At 50.2% G+C, this 24,539-nt stretch overlaps 1 protein-coding gene and 1 long non-coding RNA gene across 2 annotated transcripts; one reads left to right on the top strand and one right to left on the bottom strand.

Moving 5' to 3' along the window:
* Positions 1–2,965: 2,965 nt before the first annotated feature.
* On the bottom strand, positions 2,966–24,208 carry AXIN2 (axin 2). The gene is given in 10 exon segments (NM_204491.1): positions 2,966–3,359; positions 7,266–7,433; positions 8,668–8,763; positions 9,390–9,620; positions 9,905–10,087; positions 10,228–10,724; positions 10,932–11,072; positions 12,996–13,098; positions 18,091–18,231; positions 23,374–24,208. Coding segments are annotated over 10 exon segments (2,514 nt in total). The 5' UTR covers positions 24,201–24,208; the 3' UTR covers positions 2,966–3,232.
* LOC107052245 lies at positions 3,366–8,625 on the top strand. The gene is made up of 3 exons (XR_005840718.1): positions 3,366–3,617; positions 7,890–7,988; positions 8,477–8,625. It is a non-coding gene; the product is annotated as an uncharacterized LOC107052245 (long non-coding RNA).
* Positions 24,209–24,539: the final 331 nt, after the last annotated feature.

Here is a 24,539-nt window from a genome sequence, read left to right as displayed (position 1 = left end):
TATATTTTGTTTCTACAGACATCCAAAAAAACAGAGGTGAGTATTTTGGAACATTGATAGAAAGATGCAAAGGCTTGCGAGGCGCTGAATGGCTTCAAGCTGCCTCGAACACATTCATCTTCCCAAGAAGAATTAGGCACAGTGTGATTCATTTTAATAGCAGAAGAAAAATAATACTACGATGTAGTGCTAAGTTCCCCACCTTTGATGGCAGACTAAAAAAAGAGAGAGGGAGAGAAAAAAATCTTTCTTCCCTTATGTTGCTGAAGTCTCCCTACACCCATCCGTTATGTCCAGCTTATCAATTAAGACGAACCCCATGAACTTCAGATGGTTTTTAAAACAAGGCACCATCCATTTAAATGTGTAAAACTGCCTGCAGCTCCCTTTAGCTGTGGGATTCAGTTCTGGGCTCTGTGTACTCGGTGTGAAGCTGAGCCCTTTGATAGAAGTTTTACTGATGTTTTAAATGAAGTCTTCTCATACACACAAAATAACCCAGATAATTTAAAACCTCGCAGTAAAAATAGGGTGGAGGAAAAAGGGAAAAAAAGTGGTTGGTGCCATTGGTCTAGCAAAAGAAAAGAGGCTGGCTTTGGTTACCAACATGACAGACCAAAAGCCTTTCCACAATTGCTTTCCCAGGGTTACTTGCTGGAGATGGGGAAGGTCTGGGCAACAGCTGGGAGACAAATCCAGCCCTGGTATGGGCAGCTTCCCTCAGCAACAAATTAAGGTCATTCATCTATAAAATAGGTTGTGTACCATAAAGACCAGTAAGAGGACGGGTGCGCAGCTACCAGCAGAGCCAGCTCTGGTGCCCACAGCTTAGAATCAGAGAATCATTCAGGTTGGAAAAGACCTCCAAGGTCCCCAGGTCCAACCTCATCCCACCCCCACCGTGCCCACTGACCACATCCCTCAGTGCCACATCTCTGTGGTTCTGGAACACCTCCAGGGACGGGGACTTCCCCACCTCCTGGGCAGCTGTTCCAGTGCCCAACCTCTCTTTCAGAGATTTTCCCAATATCCAATCTGTCACGCTGGGCCAAAGGCAGCCAGAGGAGCCAGGAGGTGACAGGTGAGGTGATGTGGGTGAGGGAGGGAGACCAGCTGGCAGCCAGGAGCAGCTGCAGTGCAATTGCCCCATGGCACAATCCCCCCCACCCTCCATCACCTCCATCCCATCACTGGCTTGCAGGGGAGGTCCAGCACTGAGGCTTCAAGAAATCACACCTGGCTTCTGCAACCCGAGTCCTCACCTTCTATCAGCCCTTTCTCCTCCACCAGCCAGGCTGAATTTGTGTCCCAGCTACCTGGGTGAGCTGCAGGTGATTTAACCACTGTGCTCAACATAGCTTCAGCCTTTGCCATCCCTACCTGAACTGCAATGCTTCCCAGCAGGAAGAGCTCCTGAACAGGCAGGGCAAGGCTGAGCTCTACTACTGTTTCCAGCTACCACAAGGTGAGAAGGAACCTTTAAAGATAGCAGAGGTTGAGGGGGGAAAAAAAGGCAGACGATATTAATTTGAAAAATATAAAATTTTAATAAAGGCTACATCTCTTAATTACAATAATTATTGTACCAAGTATTTTTTTTTTTAAATGACTCTTTATAATGCATAATTTACAGTATAAGTAGAACAAAATGCCATGGCAAAAGTCATGAGTACAGGACTTGTAATAAAAGGCATAAAATATATTTATACATAAACCCCTTAAACAAACAAGGGAAAGCTTGAACCCTGAATATAGGGCGACGCATGGTCTAGTAACACCATGCAGGCACAGGTACTGTACTGATTAAATTTAAAAAACACTAGAGATAGTGTATTAATATTTTCACCATACATTTTCTACAATATATACAGACTTACACAAGGTAGCAATGGCAAACAGAATGCACAGATTAACTTAATCAACTCAAAACCCAACTGTAGAAATGCAAGGTCTTGGGAAAGGGCCGCTGTGTCCTTGCACGCGCGCTCGAAGCTTTGCAAAGGGCTGCAGGGAGCTTTGCTGACACCTCCCATTGGCTCCAATGGTCACTGTGAGGGTAAGGCCAAAAAATAACCCAGCCACCCAAACCCCATCCCCCCATGCTATGAATCACACGCTCCGCAACTGTCTGCAAATACACCCCATCATAGCTCCGTGTCCTTTAAATATAAGTAAGTAAGTTGTGCTAACAACACTGAAGTAGAATGGCTAAAAAATTAGCTATGTGGAATACAAGTGGGTTTTTAACATGGTTTCTGTGCTGTGTCCTTTAGGTGCCCTCTGTATGACAAGGGGAACTGGGTGGCTCCTTTACAGCCCTCCCGCGCTTGGGTTTTGCTCCAGCTCGCCTCAACACAAGCAATGAACACCATGCTGAACCCTCAACCCTGACAGCAGCACAGCAAAAACCTCACACCTCAGAAATCCATGGACCAAACAGCAGGTTGGTGTTGCCTTTGTTACGTTGCAGCTAACGGATTGAACGTTGAAGACCTTTATTTCCAATTAGAGCAGCATACGTTCAAATGCACCGGTCTCAAGATGAATGGTAGGACAGTATTTTTAATATCGGGTTTTATTATTATTATTATTACTTTAGAAAAGTTTTCTCTTCACTTGGAGAAATACTGGGCACGACATCGTTCCTTCCCTCCTCCCCCTTCAAAAAATAAAAACTAAAAAGGAAAATCATGAATGCGCTCCTGGCCACACTCCTAAGCTTTAGATAGTGGGAACAATATAAAAAATAAAATCATCCTTCCTCCCATCACACCACTTCCCAGCCCCTCTCTTCTCCATTGTTAAAGCAGCATATCCAAAAACTGGACTTAAGGGAAAACAGACTGTTCAATAAATATCAATAAGGATTACTGTTAAGGTAAGCTATACATAGTTTCTCTTAGTCCATAGATTTCAGATCCCCGGGAAATCATATATTATGTATGGAAGTCTCTCAAACACGGTCTGCATCTCCAATAGCCAACAGTGGTCATGTTTTTAATAAATAGTTCGGGGTTTTTTATCATCTCAGTACCCAACTCATGAATAATAAATGCCATTTTTTCCTCTAAGGCTAATTCAGCAAAGTCTTCATAGACTTCACTTTTTTCTTCATTGGTTCAAAACTTTCCTTCAGAGCTTTTTTCCTTTTTCCTTGTCATCACTACTGTTGTGTGTCCAAAGACTTTTTTTTTTTTTCTAGCTTAAATTTTCTCAAGAAACACAGATGCCATCAATCGATCCTTTCTACTTTCCCAAGAATCCTTCCTTCGTACATGGGCAGAATTGTTTCGTCTTCCCAGATCTCTTCAAACACTGCACCGCAGTCAAACTCGTCGCTTGCCTTTTTGAAGTAGTATCTGTGGCGAGGAGAATTAAAACACAGTTAAAAATCAAAAGGTAAAGTAAAGGATGCTTTGGCAGCTCTTTAAACCACAAGATTTCCAATCTCTCCCTCCTAGGATGCTCCTCCAGCTCCCAGCACGGCCAGGAAAAGCTTGGGGATGGTTCCATATGAAAGCACCTCTGCAGGGCCACGCAGAGGGGAGGGATGGCAGTGGATGGCAATGGGACGGTGTTGGGACGGAAGGAGCAGAGACGACAGCTTCTGCAGCACTGTGAGTAACCCACACATGTTGGCAGGGGATATCCTCAGCAGTAAAGAAAATTAGAAAGTGCAGCGATTTCTGGTCAAATATCTTATTTGAAAGAATAAATAAATACAATTTCAAAGCAAAGCATTCTTAAGGTTCCCCTCTCTCCCCACCTTCTTTCTTTCATGTGTTTTCTTGTTTCAAAGCGGAGGCCCAACATTAAAATTAGCAACTGTTATTAAAAGGAGAGGCTTTTTAGGCACACAGACGGATTAAAGGAAAGCCTTCCCAGCTTCCTGCAATGCAGAAGCTGAAACTCTGTGGTACTTCTACAGCAAAACTGGGAGCTTCCCATTAGAAGCAACAGAATGCCTAATTCACATCTCCATTTTAAATGACTGAAACTACTGTATTTGCTTTCTGACGCTTCGTAGCGGTCACATGCAAAGAGCAACCCCCAGTCTAGCCTGCAAGATGTGACACTGGAAGGTCAAGTAGCAGTGTCCTGCATTCCTTCTCTTTTGCTCTGGGTTGTTAGATCATGAAACCAATGCGCCCAGAGACAAAAAGTACCCCCACCCCTCCTGTGTCAAACAGTAAGGACCCCTCTATTATCCTGAATTAGACCGTTCAGCTTCTTGATTAAAGGTTCCTTTTATCCCGTTTCTAGCTTTCTTCCTTCTAAGGCTGCTTAATTGCATATGCAGAAATGAAGGGCTTCCATTCAGAGGGGTAGCATTTAGGGAGCCTGTCCGTCTGCCGCCGCGCACCTCCTCAGCCATGCCTGCTCCCTGGAAAAGGGCTTCGCCATCTCATCCCCAGAAATGGAAAAACCTCCATCAGATGGGTCACCAAAAAAAAGTCAGTGCCTGGGGGTGGCAGATGGTTGCTGGGTGGAAAAAGGGTTTTGCCAAAAAGGAGAGGAAATCGAGCTCCCTTTTACTACCCAAACTGAAAAGCCAAGGCATGTTCTTATAATCTGGGTGTGAAGTAGTGATGGTCGTATTGTGCGCTTTTAAAAATCACCAGCAACGCTGGCTTGCAAATCCATCTATTTCTAGGATACGTTAAAGTTGTTTTGGAAGGGGGCTACAGGCTGGCTTCTTGGTACAAGAGACCAAAGCAGCTCCATTTAGTCAAGGTACGTTTAGGGTTTATGTTAGTCAAGTCATTCCAAGCCAAACTGACACATGTTGTGTCCTTAACGGTTCAGCAAGGAAAACATCCTATGTGAGCTCCTCACAGGCTGTGCTCGCTGGCGGCCATGGCACAGCTCCCACCCTGTTAACACCGCAGGTCAAGGCCGCAATTCCCCAGGCCAGCAGGCCTGAAACAAAACCCAGAACAGGGAAAGTTTGAATGAATTACAAAGAACTTTCTCTTTCCTTTCCCCTTCTCCGCCCCTCTGCAGATAGCAGCCGCTCTTCCCAATAACTTCCTCCCTGAGCCCAAATGCTGGCTGTGTTTACAACATTTTTATTGGAGAAAACACGCTGTGACCTTTTACATAATTACAACCTTATTTCACAGAGAAAAGGAGGGGAAAAAAAAAAGGAGGCAAAGCAAAATCCTCCCCCACGCCGTCTTCAAACAAGGCGCTCGGCTCTTATTTGCTCAGAAATGGGCTTTCCATTGAAACATATTTTATGTGGCAAGCTTTGCTTTTTTTTTTTTTTTTTCTCCCTCCCCTCCTTTTTGGACATCTGGTACCAATAGAGCCGAGCAGGCCTGGCGTTACTGCTCTGTTTTGAGCCTCTGCCACGTTAAGATTACTCGACACCACCCAGTTTTTGTGTGCGTGTGTATATGTTTGTTTTTTGTTAACGCCATCAGTGTTCAATCACTGCTTAATTCCTTCATTTTTGGGGCTGAGGGGAGCAAAGCAGTGAGGGTTGTGGGGCTGCCCCATGGCCAGCAGGCACAGGCCTCAGTGCAGGGAGGAGCAGGGCCTGAGGTACCCGCCTCGCAAACTGATTCAATCAATAAAGAATTCGGAGAGTCGAGCATTTATGCATGTCTTTGTGCATTAAATGAAAGGCAAAGGCTTCAAAGACATGCTTATTAAATGTGCCTTAAAAAGAAATCAATGCCAGATGTGACCAAAGCGGCCTAGTTAGTGCCTCCCGTAACACACACGCCACTCCGGGCACTGCGGCCTTCTTCCCTGAAGGTCACCCGCAGTTTCACTCAAAGTCCAGCCAAAAGTCAAAGCTTAGATCAAAATGATTCCCTGGAGGTACACACATTTGTGTAATTAGTTTCACCTTGTGTCTGTGCAAGATAAAATACTGGGCACGTACCCAAGTTCCTTTTATAAATTTCAGTATTGTCTTTACCCAGGTGTAAAGGGGTGAGATCTAAGCAAAACATTGTTTCATCCTTGTCAGTCACTTAAAAACATTTTCTAAAGTAATTACAGTCTGACAAGGCACAAATAATTGCACCTGGAGGGGCTTTCAGGCCACAGAGGTTCCAGTATTCCACTCCAGCACTCAGTCATCACACAAAAATTGCTACAGAAAGCAAACATTGAAAAAAAAAAAAGATATATTTTCTTTGGGGGGGGGGAGGAGAGAATAGAGCAGCAGCAAATCACAACAAGGCTCAGGAAACTGGAAACTGGGCTGCAACTGGGCTGTGGGGCTGCACCTGTGTTTGCAGTGTGAGGAGGTGCATGGTGGGCCAGGAGAGGCTCTGCAAGCTGAAAAACAGCACAAGGGTGAAAGTAACACCAGAAGCTCTCCTGGAGGGTATCCAGGTTGGGTGTACTTGCAGGTTGCTGCCATCTGATGGCAGCTGGGCAGGCTGCAAAGATGGTTTTTGGGCAGGACTGGCAATATTTCAGCCCCAGCCCCACTGGGCAGCATCCAGAGACAGACCCTGGCTCAGCATCCCTCAGCCCTAGAGCTCCCTGGGGTGAGTTCTGATCCACATAGGTGGATTTTATGTGGCAAGCCAGCCATGGTGCACCAGCTGGAAAGTCCTCTTAACAAAACAAAATGACCATTTGGAAGTTAAATGGGAGGCTGCCAGTTACAGGGCAGGCTGCCTAGCTCTTTGAAGAAGTGCCAAATTCAGTGCAAATGCAATCCTTCAAGCTGGACCTTTCCCCCCTGCTCAGCCTGAAGGAGAAGTGGCAGACAGATGATCCCACTCGCACCCAAATCCACTGGGAGAGTACAGCAAAAGCAGCCAACAAAGACACGGCCATGGGAACAGGAAGAGCAAGGAAGCAGCAAACTGGCTAAACTGGGCCCTGGCAACCAGACATGCAGGGTTTGCTGGTGCTTGAGGAGGAACCCGGTATCACTGGTGGATTTTTCCCTTTAGGGCAGAGTTTCTTTCCCCCAACAAAGAGAAAAAGCTTTTCAAGAGCTGAAGCAAACTGGCCTACACTTCAGCTACATGCTCACTCCCATGCAGCATCCCAGCCTTGCACCTATGGGATTAAAGGCAACACTGTTCAAACAACCACCGGGAGCTGGTAGGGCAGAGGTAGCACTGTGCCCGCTGCTCTATCCCAAGTTGCACTTGGTTTGAGTGAGAAAAAAATCAACAGGCTCCAAAAGGTGATGTAAGTGTGTCCTTGTGGATAGATTTACCAAAAGATGTGCTGATCCTTTTGTCTTACTTCAGTACACGAAAGAACAAACGAATTGCAAAGATTCTTACCTATAATTTCCCTTTTTGCTCAGCTGCTCCTTAAAGTGCCCAAGTGTCAGGCTCTGGGCCTTTAACATCCTCCTGTAGGGAATTTCTTCTCCGCAAAAAAAATAGGTGACAACCAACTCACTAGACTGAGAGGTGTGAACAACCGGGAGTTTCTTTGGCTCTTTGTGACTGTGAAACAAAAACAAAACACAACACACAAAAACTCTATTTTTCCATCTGAGAACAGGCAGTTTCACGGTGCTCAGTCTACAAGTAGCACTGGTCAGAAATACAGTGGGTGTGACCTGAAAGTCAGATATTCCTGCACTCTGAGGTGAATTTGTCATGCTGTGTTTGCACAGCACTTAGCCCTGTGGGATGCTGGGCTCTGACAGCAGCTCCTGGTCGCTTTGATGGTGGAAATATCAGCATCACAAAGCGCCCAGCCTCGGGGTGCATCTGGGCAGTGGAGGCTCAGCCCCATTTGCTGGGTAGGAGAACGGAGGGATGGAGGGGAGGAACTTGCTGGAACACCAGCCAGCAGGACTGATGGACAGATGAGCGTGCACAGGGCTCACCCCACTTCCCAGACCAGAGCATTGAACATATCTGAGTTTCATTAACAATCAATCTGCCTTCATACAGAGCACCTGACAAGCCTCCTCCTAACGCACAGAACTACCTGCAGCCAACAGCAGCTAACAGAGCCAAACTGCTGCCAACCCAGGCACCTGAGGAACACAGGTGAGCTTATTTTCACCCGTGAGCAGCAAGGATAAAATTAACTGCATCTTGTCATTTGAAATAAGGAACACTTCTTAAGGAATAATTAAAACAATATTGCACAGCAAAATGGCAACGCTCTGGTGAATGCCATGCAGCCAAATCTACAAGTGCTTCTGAGGCAACGTACACTTGGCATGTCAAAAGGTCACAAAGTGTTAGTCCACAGTAATTTAGTCTTCCTAATTTGTTCTAAGTCTTTGTAGAGTGGCTTCAGAAAAAAAGCTGCTAGCAAAGACAGCTGGTGGACTTAAGGTCAACCAATTAAAAATGAAAGGCTCTAGTCAGGTGGCTCAGTCTGGACTTCAAACATTACTCATTGCTTAAGATGAAGAGGGTAAGAAAGAAAACTTTAATTATTTAGGCCATTTTAGACCCCTCTGTAGCAGATTTCTTGTTAAAAGAACCATCCTGTAATTAGACTAATCCAATCTTTGTCCACTTTACAGGAATGCAAGTTAAAAAGAGCCGGAGACAAGATTTGAAAATGTTTTGTTCTTCCTTCAAGAAGAATGTTTAAAAGACTAAACTTCAGATATAAAAATTTCCTGCTTTTTCAAAGCACAATCCATTTAAGGAAAATATAATTATTACTATACATGCATATTTCCCAATCCTCTTACGCGCGTGCAATACTCACTCTTCTGTCGTTAGACTTGCATTGCAAAAAGGGGTGTTTCCCCCCTGTACAGCAGTGGAGTGGTTTCGATCCCTCTGCTGATTTGAGGTTGAACATCTGAAGTTGGAGGGGAACACATGGGGGGAAGAGAAGGGAAAGAAAAAAGATATATTTTGTTTTAAATTGTTGAAATACGATCTTCCTAATTGAAATCTCCTGTGGATTGTGAGTTGATCTTTGTATCAACCTGCACATGTTGTAAACAATCAAAGGAAGCATTAAAAATGCTCTGGGCTAATGATCGTTCCATACCCAAATGAATGATAACCAGCCCAATTCTCCACTTGGTATGTAGCTGGAGTTCATCCCAAAGGAAAAATGGGCAAATTACAGCCATCAAAAGAGTGGAAGTAATACTCTACGACTCAAACTATTTGTACTGGGGTAGGGTGGGGTCAGAATAAGGAGGCTCATCCCTGGGGCTTGGACAAGCCGTGCCATCATGCAGCCCTACGGTCCGGCCCCGTTCCTGACCTGGAACCTCTACCTACAGCGGGAGGAAGATGCCATCCATGCCTGCTACAGCCCTACCAGCCCTCAGCCTCCACTTGGGCAAAGAGGAGCACAACCCAACACCCAGCAACCAGCCCTGGCTGAGGCTCCTTCCTTACGCAAACCCACTCAGCTCCCACATCCCAGCACCGAGCCAAGCCAGAACACCCCATCCCTCCCACCGCCCTTACCGTTGCTTCTGAGGCTTGGAGACTTCGGCGAGCCGGCGGCACGCTTCCTCCAACTGGGCGAGGGTGTTGGGTGGGGTGAGAGGGGGCATGGCGGGGTCCTGGATGAAGGGGTGGGCGGGCTGCGCCCCGCGCGGGTGGCTGCCGGGCCCCCAGGGGTGGTGGCGGCCGGGGCGCTCGCTGGGGGCCCCCTTGGCGAAGTCGGAGCTGTAGGCCTTCTTTGTGCTTTGTGTGCTTGGGGAGGGGAGGAAGTCGGGTTAGAAAAGCTGGAAAATATGACTTTAATAGCAGCTCCTATTCTGCTCGCTCCCTCTCAAAAGTCTGTCATAACATGAAAGGAGGTTTATTGCCAAAAACATGACATTTTTGTGGTTTTTCTGGTTCTGCGGAACAGCTTTTATATTAAACCGGAGGACCAAAGAGTCTCATTTGTTTTTAGCGATTGTAAAAATAGACAGCCCATGTAATATATAAATATTTACCGGGAGCGATACTGCTGTAGACAGCTGCATATTTACCTATGGGGCTTGTGCTTATTTTGTCTCTCGCTCTCCAGCATCCACTGCCAGACGTTCTGTGCCCGGTCCGCCTCACCGCCAGGTAGCTGCACCCCGCTGGGGCCGGGCAGCCCTCCGTCCCCGGGCAGCAGGGCGATGCTCTCCACTCCTCGGCCCGGCCTCTTGGTCAGCGTGCCTGTCCTGCTGATGGCGAGAAGGGGACAGAGCCCACCATTAACCCGCGATTACTCCCCTGTGCTGTCCTACCACCCAGCCTCACACAGCACCATTGCAACGAGCTGGTGGGTTTGGGTGGGTGCAGTGGAGAAAGGCTCGTGGCTTACCCAAAGGGCTCCAGTGGAGGGAGAGGTGGGTCAGTGCCCTTCGGGTGGCCCTTGCACTTGGAGAAGCAGTAGTAGTCACTGCCTGCCGGGCAGCAGCACTGTACCCGCTGCGCTGCCTCCGCTTCGATCTGCTCCTTCGTCTTGGGCACGGCGTGATGGTGGATGTAGTGGTGGTGGACGTGCTTGGTGGTCTGCTTGGTGATAAATCCCTTACCCAGGAGGGCGCAGGTGGCTGGTGAGGCAGTGCTGGGCTGCAGCTTACCCCCCAGCAGGTGGTCAGGGGAGCGGGCGCGGGGGCTGTGCCGGCCCATGCCAGGCGACTGGCAGCCGGGGGTCTTCAGCACGCGGGAGAGGTGCTCATCCAGGATGGCCTGGGGGTCCTCCTCGTAGCTGCCAGATGGCAGGAGTGAGAGGGGGTGCTGCTGGTGCTGGGGGTTCACCATCTCCCGACTGCTCTGCAGGCTGGCGGGGAGCTCCAAGCTTTCCTTCTCCTCATCCTGGAAGGAAAACACGGGTAAGAAACAGATGCAAAGGGACGGGCAGCTGGTGAGGGTGTGCCCCCACAGCTCACCCAGTACAAGAGCCACATTCCACCCTGTACTCTTCGCCCTCAGCGTGGGCAGTACGCAGCCCCTCTGCCACCCCCAGCCCAGCAGCGTGCAGCGAGCTCTGCCCAGCCCCAGCAGGGCTAATCCTCCTCCTACCTCCTTGATTTGCTGCAGCCTCTCCTCCAGACTGTCCATGGTTTCTTGCTCCTGCTTCAGCTTCTCCAGCCGGGAAATGAGCTCCGCAGCAAAGGCAGCCGGCTCCACCGGGGTCATCTCCTTGGGAAGGCGGTGGGTCCTCTACAAGGAGCGGGGACAGAAGGCACAAGGCATGTTTAGCAGGCAGTGCAGGGCGCTTAGCCGGAGCGGCATCGCCGGCCCCGCTACGCTTGTTGTGTCTCCATGTTTGGATGAAAAGACGACCGCAACTAGGCATGGTCTGCTCTGGATTTTTATGAGCTAGTGCTGTGGCCTCATGGAGTGACATCCTCCCCACCAGCGTTTGCCTTCGGCAGGAGCAGTTGGTCGCACTCTGAGGAACCCCGCTTGTTCTCTCTGTAGTACAACCAGCCCATCAGTAGCTACTCTGAAGTAGAAAATCTTCAAAGACTGTTGTCAAACATCAAAAAAGAAAAAAAAAAAAAAAAAAAGAAGAAGAAGAAAAAAAAAACCTCTGAGGTGGGAGGGAGAGACTTTAACTCAAGGAATAAAGTGAGTATAAACAGAAAGGAGTTGGAAATTAAAAAAAATAAGATGGGGGAGAAAAAGGGAAAGAAAAAAAAAAAAAAGTCAAACGGTTGCAGATCAGAGAAGTGCTGGTAATTTATTTCCTGGCTACACACTGGGCACCTTTGAGGTAGTGTTGTCTCAACAGTGTCCTAGATCTCTTCCCCCCCCTCTCCATCTCTTTGTACAGAAAATGAAGAAAGCTGCTGCAGGCTAGCGGTGCTACACTGCTGAGCTTGGCTGCCTCAAGCAGATCTATCAAGGGAAAAAGGGAACATCTCCAAATCAAGTGCAGAATATAAAAAGGCAAAACGAGAATTTCTGCCAAAAGAAGCAAACATGGCAGACAAATGGGGGGGGGGGGGTGAAGGGTGACAAAAAAAGGGAGAGAGAAAGCACCCACCTGACTCTGCCCTCCTTCCTGCCACCCCCACGCAGCCCCACTCCACTCCCCCTCACCCCCACTTTCACTCTCTCTCCCCCCCCCCCCCCCTTTTTTTTTTTGAAAGCAGAAAGCTGAACTGCCAACTCTTTCACATCCTAACCACCAGATGAGGTGGGGCCTCTCTCCGGCAACCACTTAGCTCCAGAAATGATGTGAGGGTAGAAAAAGGCCACTCTGCTGGAAATTGTCACTCTTACACAAGCTGGCTCTATTCAGTCCCTGATCAAAGCACTGCCTTACAGAGAAAGTCGATTTGCACGCCCTGGGACAAAATAATCTAATTTACAAGCTCAGGCTATAGAACTTTCTTTATGGAGGAAGGGAAAAAAATACCAAAAAGAAAAACCACATAAACCACCCCCCTCCACCAGAAACATCATCTATGATTTCTTGCTGCTTAAGACAGCAGAAAGAGGAATTTTAGCATATTAATCTCAAGACAAGATGAGTTTATACATGTCTGTGTAAACAGTTTATTCACTGCAGGAATCAGGAGTCTGCAAGTCAACAGAATTAGCAAGTCAGTGAGTTAATTTTTCAAGAGCAGGGCTACTCCACAAACTGGATCCCCTCAAAGTAAAGCAGCGAGAGTTCTGGAGGCACATATTTGCTGCAAATGTTTCTCTTTTGGGAGAGCCTGCTTCCTGCCAGCATACAAACGGTGGGCTTTGAAAGCTGAGGGTAATGATGTGCGTGAGGCGAAGCCGCTCTGTGTGGCACAGAGGTGTCAAGGTGGTGCCTGGCTGCTGCACCTGCAGCCAAGGAAGGCTCTGCTTTACCTAACCTGAACAACCCTGCTTGAATTAAACCAGGATGCCAAATTTCGGGTCATCAATGAGCCCTCATTAGCACTTGGCTTTCAAGGAAGGACCAGACGTGACTATGTGGGTTTCTGCAAGGATGCTCAGAGCACGTGGCTCCCTCTTGGCACCCAGCAGCATCTCTTTGGGAAAGCTCAGGCACTGTGTAAGGATGGAATCACTTCTCCTCTGCTCCATCCTCCCACGTGTCCTGACTCCAACCCAGACCCTGCAACTCCCACCTGAACTTACCGGAAAATGAGGTAGAGAAACTTGACCGTTGGCCTTAACACTGCGATGCATTTCTCTCTGGAGCTGCTTCTTGCTCCCAATTCTGTACGGGGGGATCCCATCTCTGCACATGGAAAAGAGGTCACCGTCAGCTGGGGCTCCCCATCCAGAGGGAGGCACAGATCAGCCACATGCGGCTCCACGCAGCCACCTCGTGCTCTAACCAAACCAGTTCTCCATCACCTCCAAAATAACCCAGGCCCACATTCTCAGACATCCCGAGCACTCTGGATGTCACCTGGAGCCAGCATAAGCCTCCAACATCCGGCAGCTTGGGAGAGTCCCATCACCATCCACACGGATGAGCAGTAATTAAGTAAAAGCCAAAAAGCAAGTTGAAGGCAACTCTATGTGAGAAGATGCCCAGAAAATCCCATTAGCTTACCTACTGGGACACCTGACAGAATGGCCCTTCCACTGACAGTTTTCTGCTTTTGCCCTTTGGCTTCGTTGCATTTTTCACCACCAACTTAAGCTCTCTGAGATCACAACTTTCTTCCTGCTTCGAACCACCCTATAGGACACTGGTACTTATGGAGTCAGAAAGGAAGAAGCTGATGATGGACGGCCACCAAAAACCTGCTCCCCATCCCTAGGGCCATACTTGAGCTCTGTCACTGTTCTCCTGCCCTGAGGGTATGCAATGCAAGGAGCAAGCAAAGGTGAGCCTCAAACTTCAGGCACAACGCTGTTCCCATTGGCCACGCCAGTCCCTTGCCAGGAACCCAGAAGAGATCTGGTGACAGCAGCACACTGCAAGACTATGTGGGGTGTTCTCACATGGCCATGCAAAAAATTACCCCAGTCGGGATTAAAGGGCCTTCCATAGAGAGCGGGGACAACAGGAAGAGCATGCCTGGAAGTCCTGAATGTCTGATTCCACCCCTTCCCTCAGACTTGCTGAGAAACTTTGATCTCTGGTCCAGTCCCTTTCATCCATCTGCCCCCACACCTTATTCATCTCCTGAGCAGAGAAAATAGCTCCAAGAAAGCCGAGGTGGCACAGTGTCAGCCATGTCACCTCCTGCTCACGGTATGAAGCGCACTGCTGTAGGCCTCTGGGAGGACCAGAGCCAAGCTTTCAGTCACTATTAATAATAAGTGACTGTTTTAATGAGCAAAACTAAGCTGCAAAACCCAGAGTGAAAGAGCAGAGCAATTTCATCCCCATAAACGTGGAAAAATATTGATAGACAGAGAGCATTTGGGGACTGTAACAGTCCCCAGTGCCTCAAGGCGATCATCAGCCTCTTCCAGATGCAGCCCATGGATGCGTATGACATACAGGAGCTCATTGCCCCCGCTGCACAACACGGGGCTGCAGAGTGCTTTGCAGGGAAGCAGTGAGCCATGGTCACAGCTGGTGGCCCCCCAGTGTCCTGAAGGACACCTGAAGTACCAGCATGAGGCCGGGGGAAGGACTGAGAGAGCAAATCTTGAGCAAAGGACAAATCATCTGCACCTTCAGAGAGACATCTGCTCACTGCAGCTTAGTGACATATGGGTATCTTAGGGAAGAGCATCACTTTAGGAAGTAAGGAGTGAAACAGACATTCTAAAGGTAAGTAAAAACACCAGCATGCACACAAGCCATGCATCCATACGTAAAGGCCAAATCCTGTTAACAATCAGTGGAAGAGGAGGTGTCCTCTACCAGCACCAGTCCAAGAGGCCAGATGGGGAGGAGCAGGGAAGGGGCACAAGGTCTGTGCTCAGCATGGGGCACCCAAGGACATGACCAGAGGGTGTGGGTAGCTCCTACCTCACTCCAGCCTGCAAGAGCAATGCTGACCCCTAACACTGTGGCCATCAGCCATCCCTGCAGGGCATCCCCATGCTTTGGGACCATCCCTGCCCAATGGGATGCCCCAGGACAAGCAACAGAACAGGAGCAACTGACTTATGCTGTCCTCGCAGCCAAGCCAGACAGTGTGGCTTGAAAAGGAAGAGGAAAAGCAATGTCCTGCAGAAGCTGACCCAAGAGCATGGCTCCTCCCTTGATTTAAGATTTGCCCTTGTTCAGGTCACTGTGAAAGCCACTCTTTCCCCCTAAACCTCCTCTGGCTGCAGAGGGCAAATCAACCCTCCTGCTCCCCGCTTTTACAGCCCTGCCTTGTCAGAAGAGTTTTACAACTTGTAACAAAGTGCAGAATTAAAGGAAAGAAAAAGTATTTCCCTGTGATGAGAAGGCAGCAGCACAGCTCAGGAAAGCCAGCCTGGAGAATGAGGACGGACTTTTATAGCCAGTGTGAATGGGGGAAAATGGACAACGCCGGGTGAGAAGGGAGGAAGAGCTGAACAAAGCGTGGTCACCCCCTGCAGCAGGGACAGATGGATGGAGCTGGAGCCAGGCTCAGTACAGCAGGAGATACTGTGGGGCACAAACCCCTGATGCTGAAATAGACCCCAACCATGACAAGGAGAAAGAGCCTTTAAAATGAAAGCATTGTGCTTGGCCAGAGGTTCCAGCACAGAGCACAGGCTTAGGGGCAACCCAACAGAGAAAGTGCTCCCCTCGGTGCAACCTCTCCCTGCACCACAGCGGCAAACTTTTGCGCTCACTTTCTTGGCCACTAAAAGCTGTGGGCTGAAGAGCTGCAGGGTTTAGGCACTAAGTAGTAGAGTTTAATTATAAACATCTCAGCTAACCAGGCTGGGGCTAGGCCAATCTGTTTCTGGGGGAAACACTAGCTTGAAGTCTTCTACCCAGTCAGCTGCCATTTAAGCTGAGCCAATTATCTTAGCCTTTTGACTCAGATGTGCCTGACCTAACCTGAATGTAGTTTTACTGCTGCTTTGAAATATCAGACTCATGCGCATATGCATTCACTCCCATCTTCATTTGGCAACGGCTCTGAAACAAGCCTCTGATCTTGCCAACATCAAAAGCCTGGTTTGTAAGATAAGGTAATATTTGAAGTTTGCTCAGCAGCATTCCCCTGTGTCCAAAGTAAATCCATAAATAAGATATAAGCAAATAAAAAAAAAAAAAATCCCCTTTCCTCTCCCCCACCAATCAAGAAATGGAAATAGAAATTTGCATGATGCTTTGTGGCCATTACAAAACACACACAGGCTGCTCCCTGACACCCAGCACAGAGCACCAAGGCCACCCCTGTGCTGCTCCGAGACCCCTCCTAAGTCCAGCGCAGTTCAGGTTGAGATCTATTTGGACAAACCTGACTTCTGCAGCAACGTCTGACAGACTTTTCCAGAACAAGTTTTTCCTCTCCACTTGATACCAATATGAGCCAAAAGAACTCATTTGCATTCTCACTGATGACACAGAACAAAACCAGGGCCCCCGTTGAGGCGCAGCAATGCTCCCAGCGCAGCACAGCACCGCGGGGCTCTGCCGGTGCCGGGACAGGCTCACCCCAAAGCTCCTCCTGCCAGCCTGGTGGCAGCCAACTCTCCATAAAGGAACTTGTCCATCAGCCTTAACTTCAGCCGTTGCCTCCTCCGGCACCAACTCACGGCTCCCACCTCCACCATGCAACCACCCTGGCGTGGCCGTGCCATCCCCGCGTCCTGCCCCCAGCCGCCCCCCAACCTGGAGATGTGGGCAGTTTAATCAGCCAAGCTTCCCCAAACTCTCACAGCCTGCACGGGCCATTGTTATGGCAGGAAAAAACAGGCAGGCTCCTTTCATGCGCTGCTTTATGGGGAGCTCCTATTCACTTGTTCAAGGAAATTTCAAAGCGGGCTGCTACCCTCTTATCCCCGCTAAGCTCCCCTGGACTAACAATGGGCTGAAAGCGATTCAGTTAAGCCTTTCATCCACCATGCACTTTATTTCTCACTCAGTGCTCTCATCTGTATAAGGCCTACAATTGGCATTGCTGTGAAGAGAGGGTATAATCCTAGCCCTGTGAATCCCAAGTGACCCTACACTGGTCCAGAAATGACTAACCCAATGAATGCTCTGTTGACACATGATCACATACAACCAGAGCCAGTAAGAAGAAATAAAGAAGTCACCCTATGATTCAGCTCTTTTATTTAATGCCAATATTGTTCAATAAGGGAATCTGGTGGGACAACAAACTATTTTTTTCCGTAATATCAGTTCAAAACACACTTGTGCACGAAGGAGAAAAAAAAAAAAGCTAAATAAAAAGCTTTTGTTTATGCACCAAGGATTTTTGGTAAATCCTGTTTTCCATTGTGCATCATCACGCAGCACTGTCGATTAAAAAAACAGCATGCAAATCTCCCTGAGGAGCACACAGGAATCACTGCCACATCCGATAGGCACAGGGGAAAGGTTCAGTTCTGGGATGCAGACCTGGAACACAGCGCTGTTAGCTGACAGGCTGTGTTTCTGGAGGACTTGTACTTAAGTGCAGATCATGGAACACAAACAGAAACATCTGCCTTCTATCCAGCTGGAGAAAGCGGTCTTTAAGAGCACTACGTGAGTCCTACTGACTCCCCTACCTCCAGACACAAAAACACCACTTCTGCTGGGGAAGGAAAACTGTGAGAACACCCAAACTCTGCACACTGCTCGGTGGTGAGGAGGAAAAAACAGACCCTGCCACAAAACCATCTCCTCCCTGTGCTCCTAACACACTCAGACCCGATCCAGGCAGCTCCGTTCAAAAGGTTCTTTGAAGGCTGCCCCAGCCACACCAGCTGAGCAGCTATTTGCCCCTTCAGGTCACTGGCCCTATTAATGTACATCTGACATTACCGATGAACCTTAATTACAGAAAGTGCTTCCTACAGGAAGTAATCTCCTCCTCTTTGATGACTGATAACTAGTTAAGGAAGCCTGGCCTTAAGACAAAAGGCACAGGGAGATTGCTCCTTGGGTTAGTCAGGCAGCGCTATAAGCATAGGGGAAACCACGTTTGCTCAGCTGCAAAGTGCCAACAGAGGGGTTCATCACCTCCTTCCATCCGATACCTACGGCAACGGCACAAAGAACGAGGCCACCAGGCCTGGCTGCCCTCTGGGTTTGGCTGGACCCACAACTACCTGCAGTACATCAGTGCAACCCATTTGAAGATGGCGCACCCCAAAAAGGACCAGGCCAGCACAGGGTACTTACACACTGCTGTCTGTCATTGACATGGAGTCATCCGTCAGGGCATCACTGGATATCTCACTATCGTTTGCGCTGGTTGCTGGGGCAAAGACATAGCCAGAACTCACATGGTAGGGGTTAACGGGATCGTTCCTCTTGAAGGACCTAGAGACAAGCAAACAAGAACCCAGTTATCAGCCAGGCTTGGGCTGGAGGACAGCACGTGAGCTTAACACTAGCACTCTCCATGAGGGAACCCAGTACACCCCTTGAGAAGCACCAACCACCCACTGCTCACAACAGCTCCCTGACAGCAGCAAGCCAACTACCAGAACACACTGTTTAAGAGCACCCACAGCCCAGTGTTAAAGACGTGGCTATTGGCAGAGGACACACAGCTCAGAAAACCCCATGAGGTGCCCCAGGGCATTTTGATACCTTTAGAACCTTGGTCCTAAGAGCCTGGTGCTGTACTGCTGAAGCCAGCAGGAGCTCTGCCACCAGCAAGCACTGGATCAAGAAGTTCATAGCTTGAGTCCTACTGTGGACCAGCTCATAAGTGCTTAAACCTACTCCAAAGAGAGGAGGTAAGGCCCCTTTGGGAGAAGTTATGGTATCTGTGTATCTGAAACAAGAGAACTGCCTGGCGCTGCTAAGCAGGGCCCCCACGCATCACGGCTGCAACCTCACTGAACAGTATGGGATTTCTTGTGCTTAGGGCAGGGTGAGGCAGGAGGAAGGCACGAGGGCAGGAGCAGCTGCTGGTGGCACCTGGAAGGGAACAGCTTCACCTGGAGAAGCAAAGCCAGAGCAAGGCCAGGAGGGCTGAGCCCATCACCACCACCCATCTGCGGGCAATGCCAGGAGCTGCGATGGGGTCACTGCACAGGGAACCTCCAACTCAGCTGGGATCAATCCCCCTATCTTGGCAGGCGATAAGGGGATTATGCAGGGAGGTTTGAAAGCTGTGTGTTAAGGTGCACATTTTGTTCCCCTGAGAGGGAAGATGGGGTTGTTAAGCTGCTGCGTTTGTATATCAAAGCAAAGGGCCTTGTCATCTGATAAGGACTGCTGATTTTAATAATTAGGGCCACTTACCCGGGACTTGGGGGCCTAAGGAATGTGCCAGCAGGCTCGGCAGGTTTTTTAATGGGCTTTCAGAGCTCCCCACCCCCACGGCAGGGCTGGGGGGGGAGCGGTGGGATGCAACAGAGCGGCCCTAATAGGGGGCAGCAGCTGCCCCACTGCTGTGCACCCCTCCCTTTACAGCATGGAGAAATGGGGGCTTTTACAGAGCTTGGGTTAAAAACAAAGCAAGAAAAAAGAAGGGGAAAAAAAGTTTAGAAAAAAAAAGGAAAAGAAGAGAAGAGAAAAAAAAAGAAAGAAAGAAAGAGGGGGAGAAGCTGGGCCTCTCTGGTATGAGGTGCAGGGCTGGGGCTGCTGCAGGTACTCAGCCCAGCCAGGGCTGCATTCCTTTCCAAGGGAGGCCAAGGCACTGCTGATGGGGAGATCAAGATGTTAGAAAACATATAGCTGCAAAAAAATGAGATAGTGAGGAATGCCACAGGAAAGAAGTTAAATCTTCAAAGATAAATTAATTCCACATGTGGGTGAAAGCTCAGTTATCCCACTACTACTACAAAGGAGTTTGCTAAACTCATGCAGCCTTCTGCTCTGATTCAGAGGGATGCGAAGTCCCTGTGACACTGCGTGGGTCCTTGGTGGGCTTCCAGGGGATTGTGCAAGGGATGCAGCTCTTTCCTAACTGTGATTTGAAACCATCACGGGTCTTGAGAGCACACACAAGGACCACAGGGCTCAGCAGGGTGGGATGCTCCAGGGTCCTGGATTGGGATGCTCCTCAGGGATCCTGGAGTGGGATGCACTGGGGTCCAGGAGCACACCCCTCCCCAGCTGCCCCAGGAGGGCCACATTCCCGTGCTCTCCCAGCAGACTGCTGGGGAGGCTGTGCTGGGGTGGAGGCAGCAGCTGCATATGAACACAGCACAGGGTGAGGAGGTGTGTCCGAGCAGTGTTTGGAAAGATAATTAGAGAAAGTGGCCAGAATTCACCCCTCTCCCCCATCAGTGTTGGTTTGCAGCACTGCTTCCCCTACCAAAACCTCACTGATGAAAAGCCCCCAGAGTTCACTTATCTTTAATGCAAGCCCCCACTCCACACACTTCAGTCAGAGCAGCCCCTGCTCATTTTCCACATTCCATTTTTTGTTTTTTAATTGTTTTATTTTCACATGACCACCTGGCTGCAGGAATTGCCCCCAGCTGCGCCGCGCTGCCTGCAGGGCCTGGAAATGCTATGGAAGCAGTGGGCTCCGGTGCAGCCCCAGCTCCACGTGCAGCTCTCCAGCTGTCAGGTAGCAGTTGCTTTGGAGCTTCAAGGAGAACGTCTGATGTTTCTCAGACTATTCTTATCTGGATGCAACGACTCACAGCACGCAGCTCTCCCTGTGCCACGTTAGGCCATGGGTGCATCAGATCTCAGGGCCGTTATGATTGCAGGGGCTCCTGGTTGCATCCCCTACTATCAGAGGGCCATTTCAAGTGTGTGTTCCCTAATGCCAAACTCTGCTTCTTCAAAATAAGAGCGCTCCAGCACTTCAAACCACAGATGCATATGGAGAGAAAAGAAAATCTAGCAGGAGCATTTTGAGGCAGAACTGAGCCTCATTAAGTGCTTTCTTGGGACAAACACCATAGGGCACGCACAAGTTTCAAGGCAAAAAGAAAAACAGCACAAACATGGGGGGGGAATTAAAAAAAAATGAAGCATATTTTAAGAAAACTATGTTAATCACTGCTTCCATGCTCTAATTGTAGAACACCGCTTGGAGCATAGCTTTACAATGGCATCATTTACTTTGATAATTGAAGCCAAACTCAGTTCCAATAACTTTGCACACAACAGCTCCACCGGCGCGGCGTTCAAAGGGCAGGAAGCCTCGGAGCCAGCACTGCCGATGAGTGCAGGGCTAATGGGAGGCAGATGAGCCCACCCTGCTCCCAACAGCACTGCGGTGGCACTGCCAAGGCAGGAGAGGAAAGCGGCTCTGTGCGCCCAAACTGGTGGGTGATAAATTTAGAAGGGCGTGTAAATAATGGCTGGGATTCCTGGACAACGGGGCAGGTCCAGCACGCTCAGCAGTACTGATGCTGGGGATGAAGGCTCAGCCATACGCTTCCCACAGCGTGCCAAGGCCGTGACTCCGTGCCTTGGGATTTCCTGGCCCCAAATCCTCGATCAGGTGCTCTTACAGCCCCACTGAAACCCACTGAAGCAAGTGGGAAGAGCCCGCACAGCGCTTCCAAACCAGAGCACGCTGGGTCCAGGGCAGGAATTCTTTGATTCCATTGCATGTATGAGGGAGGTGTGGTTTGGCCACTCACCAGGAAAGACTTTGTGGGAGCTTCAGCTCCAATCCTGAGCGCCTTCCTAAATGCTGAGTGATGAGAGATAACCCATCCACATGCTCTTAACACACACACACACACACACACACACACGTGGCTCTGCAAATGGGCAGCTCAGGGAGGGACCGAGAAGCATCTCAGCTTGACCTCCATCTCTTTGCATGGAGATCTCTTGGCCCCATGGAGAGCAAAAGCTCCTGGAAATTCAACAGGAGGCGATCAAAGCACAGCACACCACCTAACATCCTAGGAGGGCAGATCTGACACGTGAGGAGAGAGCTGCATTCATCCTGGGACCAACAAAAAGGACAAAAAGAAAAAGCCCACAAGTGCTAATCAGGGAAGCAGCCACAGCTGTGCGAGGGCTCTTGTGGACCTGGAGCATGTGGGCTTCAGCAGGGCCTGCAGCTCCGGTACGACACCACACCGAGCCCTCCCAGCCCCAAACACCAACAAAGCCTGCAAGATGAAAGCACCCAGCATCCTCTGCTGGAAAGCAAGCGGAGGGCAGCAGGTCACAGCAGGCTCTGGAGAACAGCAGACTCCCACACAGCAACACTGAGGCACGAGATGAGGAGCCCCAAACCCCAAGTCCCGCACACAGCTGCCAACCAGAGCTCCCACCCCAAGCAGCCTCCCAGGAGAACCACAGCGGGATGAGACGCATCCCCCCCCCCCCCCCTATCCTGCACCGCTCCGGTGGCCATCACCTCTCCTCCGCCTCCAACGGGGCAGAGACACCAAACCAAACCGCATCACCCCGCAGCACGCAGGAGGCTGAGCCCCACGGGCTGCACAGCCCCACAGCGGGCAGCTCAGTGCAGGGCAGGAGGAGCGCTCGGCACTGCCTCCCCCGCTGCGCTGCTGCGCCCTTTGATGTCCGTGAATCACAGACAGCACTCCAAATTCCCCTATCCGAGATGTCAGGCACTTACCAGAGCTAAACCCAAACTCCCCATCCTGCAGACAGGAGCGCGCATCTGCCAGCAGAGCCCTCTCCTCTCAACCCTGATTCAACGAGCCACACTTATGGCAAGGGTGGGGAGAGGAAAGAATACATTTTCAGGGGATTATACAACTCATCATTCGCTCATCAGAGCCTCCTTCCCATCCCCCTTCGCTCACAGAGGGCTGTCCCTTTCCTCACCATCACCAACACACCCGGAGGGGTTGGTGGGCACAGTGCCCCCAGCCAAGGGTTCTGCCACCCCCAGCACGGGCCACGTCCCCTCCAGTGCCAACAAACAGCCACCGTATGAGCCCAGCCTGGACCATGCAGGACAGCACCCAGGTGTGCTATTCCCCTACACCTGGGCTGCCCTACGAGCGTAACTCCTTCGTTTTAAGTATCCCTCTGTATACACTGGCCCCAAGCCATCCCAAATGGCTCTGACAGGACGCCAACCACAACGCAACGAGAGAGGCTCCGTATCACACAAACAGCCAAAGCAAGAAGATTTTCCTGCGAGTTGCACAGTTGGATGCAGTGAGCTCTTACGTTTCCTGCCCCATGACCACAGCACTGCCTCCCACACAACCTGCAGAGTTCAGCCCTGGCTGATGGGGAAGCCGGGGAGCCGGCAGGTTACATTATTCATGTGCCTCTATGATCCTCTCCACTACCGCGCTTAATAGGTTTGAAAGTCGAACCAATAATTAACGCGTGTCCGGAGGACATAGCTGCTATGAAGTTTTTGATCTATAAGAACTGAAAGAGCCAATGGTGCCGAGGAGCACAGCCTCCTGTTTCCCCTCTGCACAGGGAGCAAAAAAAACCAAACCAAAAACCAGCCAACGCCCCCACATTCCACCGTGCCCCACTGCCTCCCCCACTCACAGCCCCCGGTGCCAGCCCAGCCCGCTGCCCAGCTCCCCTTACCTGTACCCGTTCTCCAACGTCTCGGTGGCTCTGACGCCCGCCGTAACCCTCAGCGTTTTGCTGGACAGCCCAACCACCGAAGGCAGCATTTTGCTTTTGAAGTCGGCGCAGCTCCATTCCTCCTCCTCGTTCAAGGTCGGCAGGTAGCCACAGACAACTTTTAAGCTCCCCAGCCCGTTGCTGCTCATGTAAGCGGGGTTCTCTCCTCCGCTCCGCACGTATTCGAGGTATATATCAGAAGTTAAAAACATCTGGTACGCATTTTCCTCCATCACAGTCTGGATCTCAGTCTGTGCCTGATCAAACATGATGGAATCTATCTGCTGCTTCTTGATGCTATCCCTTATGTAGGTCTTGGTAGCAGGCTTGAGCTGCTTGGAGACGATGCTGTTGTTCTCGATGTACCTTTTGTAGATAGCTTTGGCTACTCGTGAAGTTTTGGTATCCTTAAGGTCCATCTGCCTGAAGCCATTGCAGGCAAACCAGAAGTCTAAGGTATCCACGCATTTTTCCCTTTCCAAGAAGGTCCGAAAGAGATAGGCACCATCTTGATCTCCCAACAAGGAGTGCAGGGATTTGGTCCAGCGGGCCAGCGGGGAATCGGGGGACGCGCTGCCCTCCGGCTCCCCCAGCCCGTTCTCATTCCTCCGCGGGGCAGCGGGCACCGGCATGGCCGGGAAGCTTTGGCTTTTGGCGAGAAAGGAGCTGTGGGGCTGCGGGCATGGCGGTGCGTCTCCCTCCTCCCCCGGCACCGGGGGTCGGGGCGCGTCCTCCCTGAAGCTGCTGCCGGGGTCCGGGAGGTGGGCGAGGAGCACGGCGCTGCTCATGGCTCCGGAGCGGGGCTGCGGGAGGCTCCGGGAGCTGCGTGCCGCTCGCTCGAGTCAGCGGGGGATCCTGGGAGGCTCCTCTCTGGGAAGGGGGAAAAAAAAAAAAAAAGGCAAAAAAAAAAAAAGGGGGAGGAGGGGGGGGGTAGGTGGGAGGGGTAGGAGGGGGTGGGAGCGGGGGGGGAGAAAAAAGGAGTATTGATCTAATCAAAACCAGATCCTCCCGACATCAAAGGCAAAAAGTAAACAGGCTTTTCAACTCTTCGCATTCACAAGGAAAAAAAAAAAAAAAAAGAAAGAGAAAGGGAAGGAGGGCAGCGCGGCGCTCCGCTCAACTCCCCG

Source organism: Gallus gallus, chromosome 18 (assembly GCF_016699485.2).
Source record: "Gallus gallus isolate bGalGal1 chromosome 18, bGalGal1.mat.broiler.GRCg7b, whole genome shotgun sequence".
Lineage (NCBI taxonomy): Eukaryota > Metazoa > Chordata > Aves > Galliformes > Phasianidae > Gallus > Gallus gallus.
This window is presented reverse-complemented; position numbering and strand designations above follow the sequence as displayed.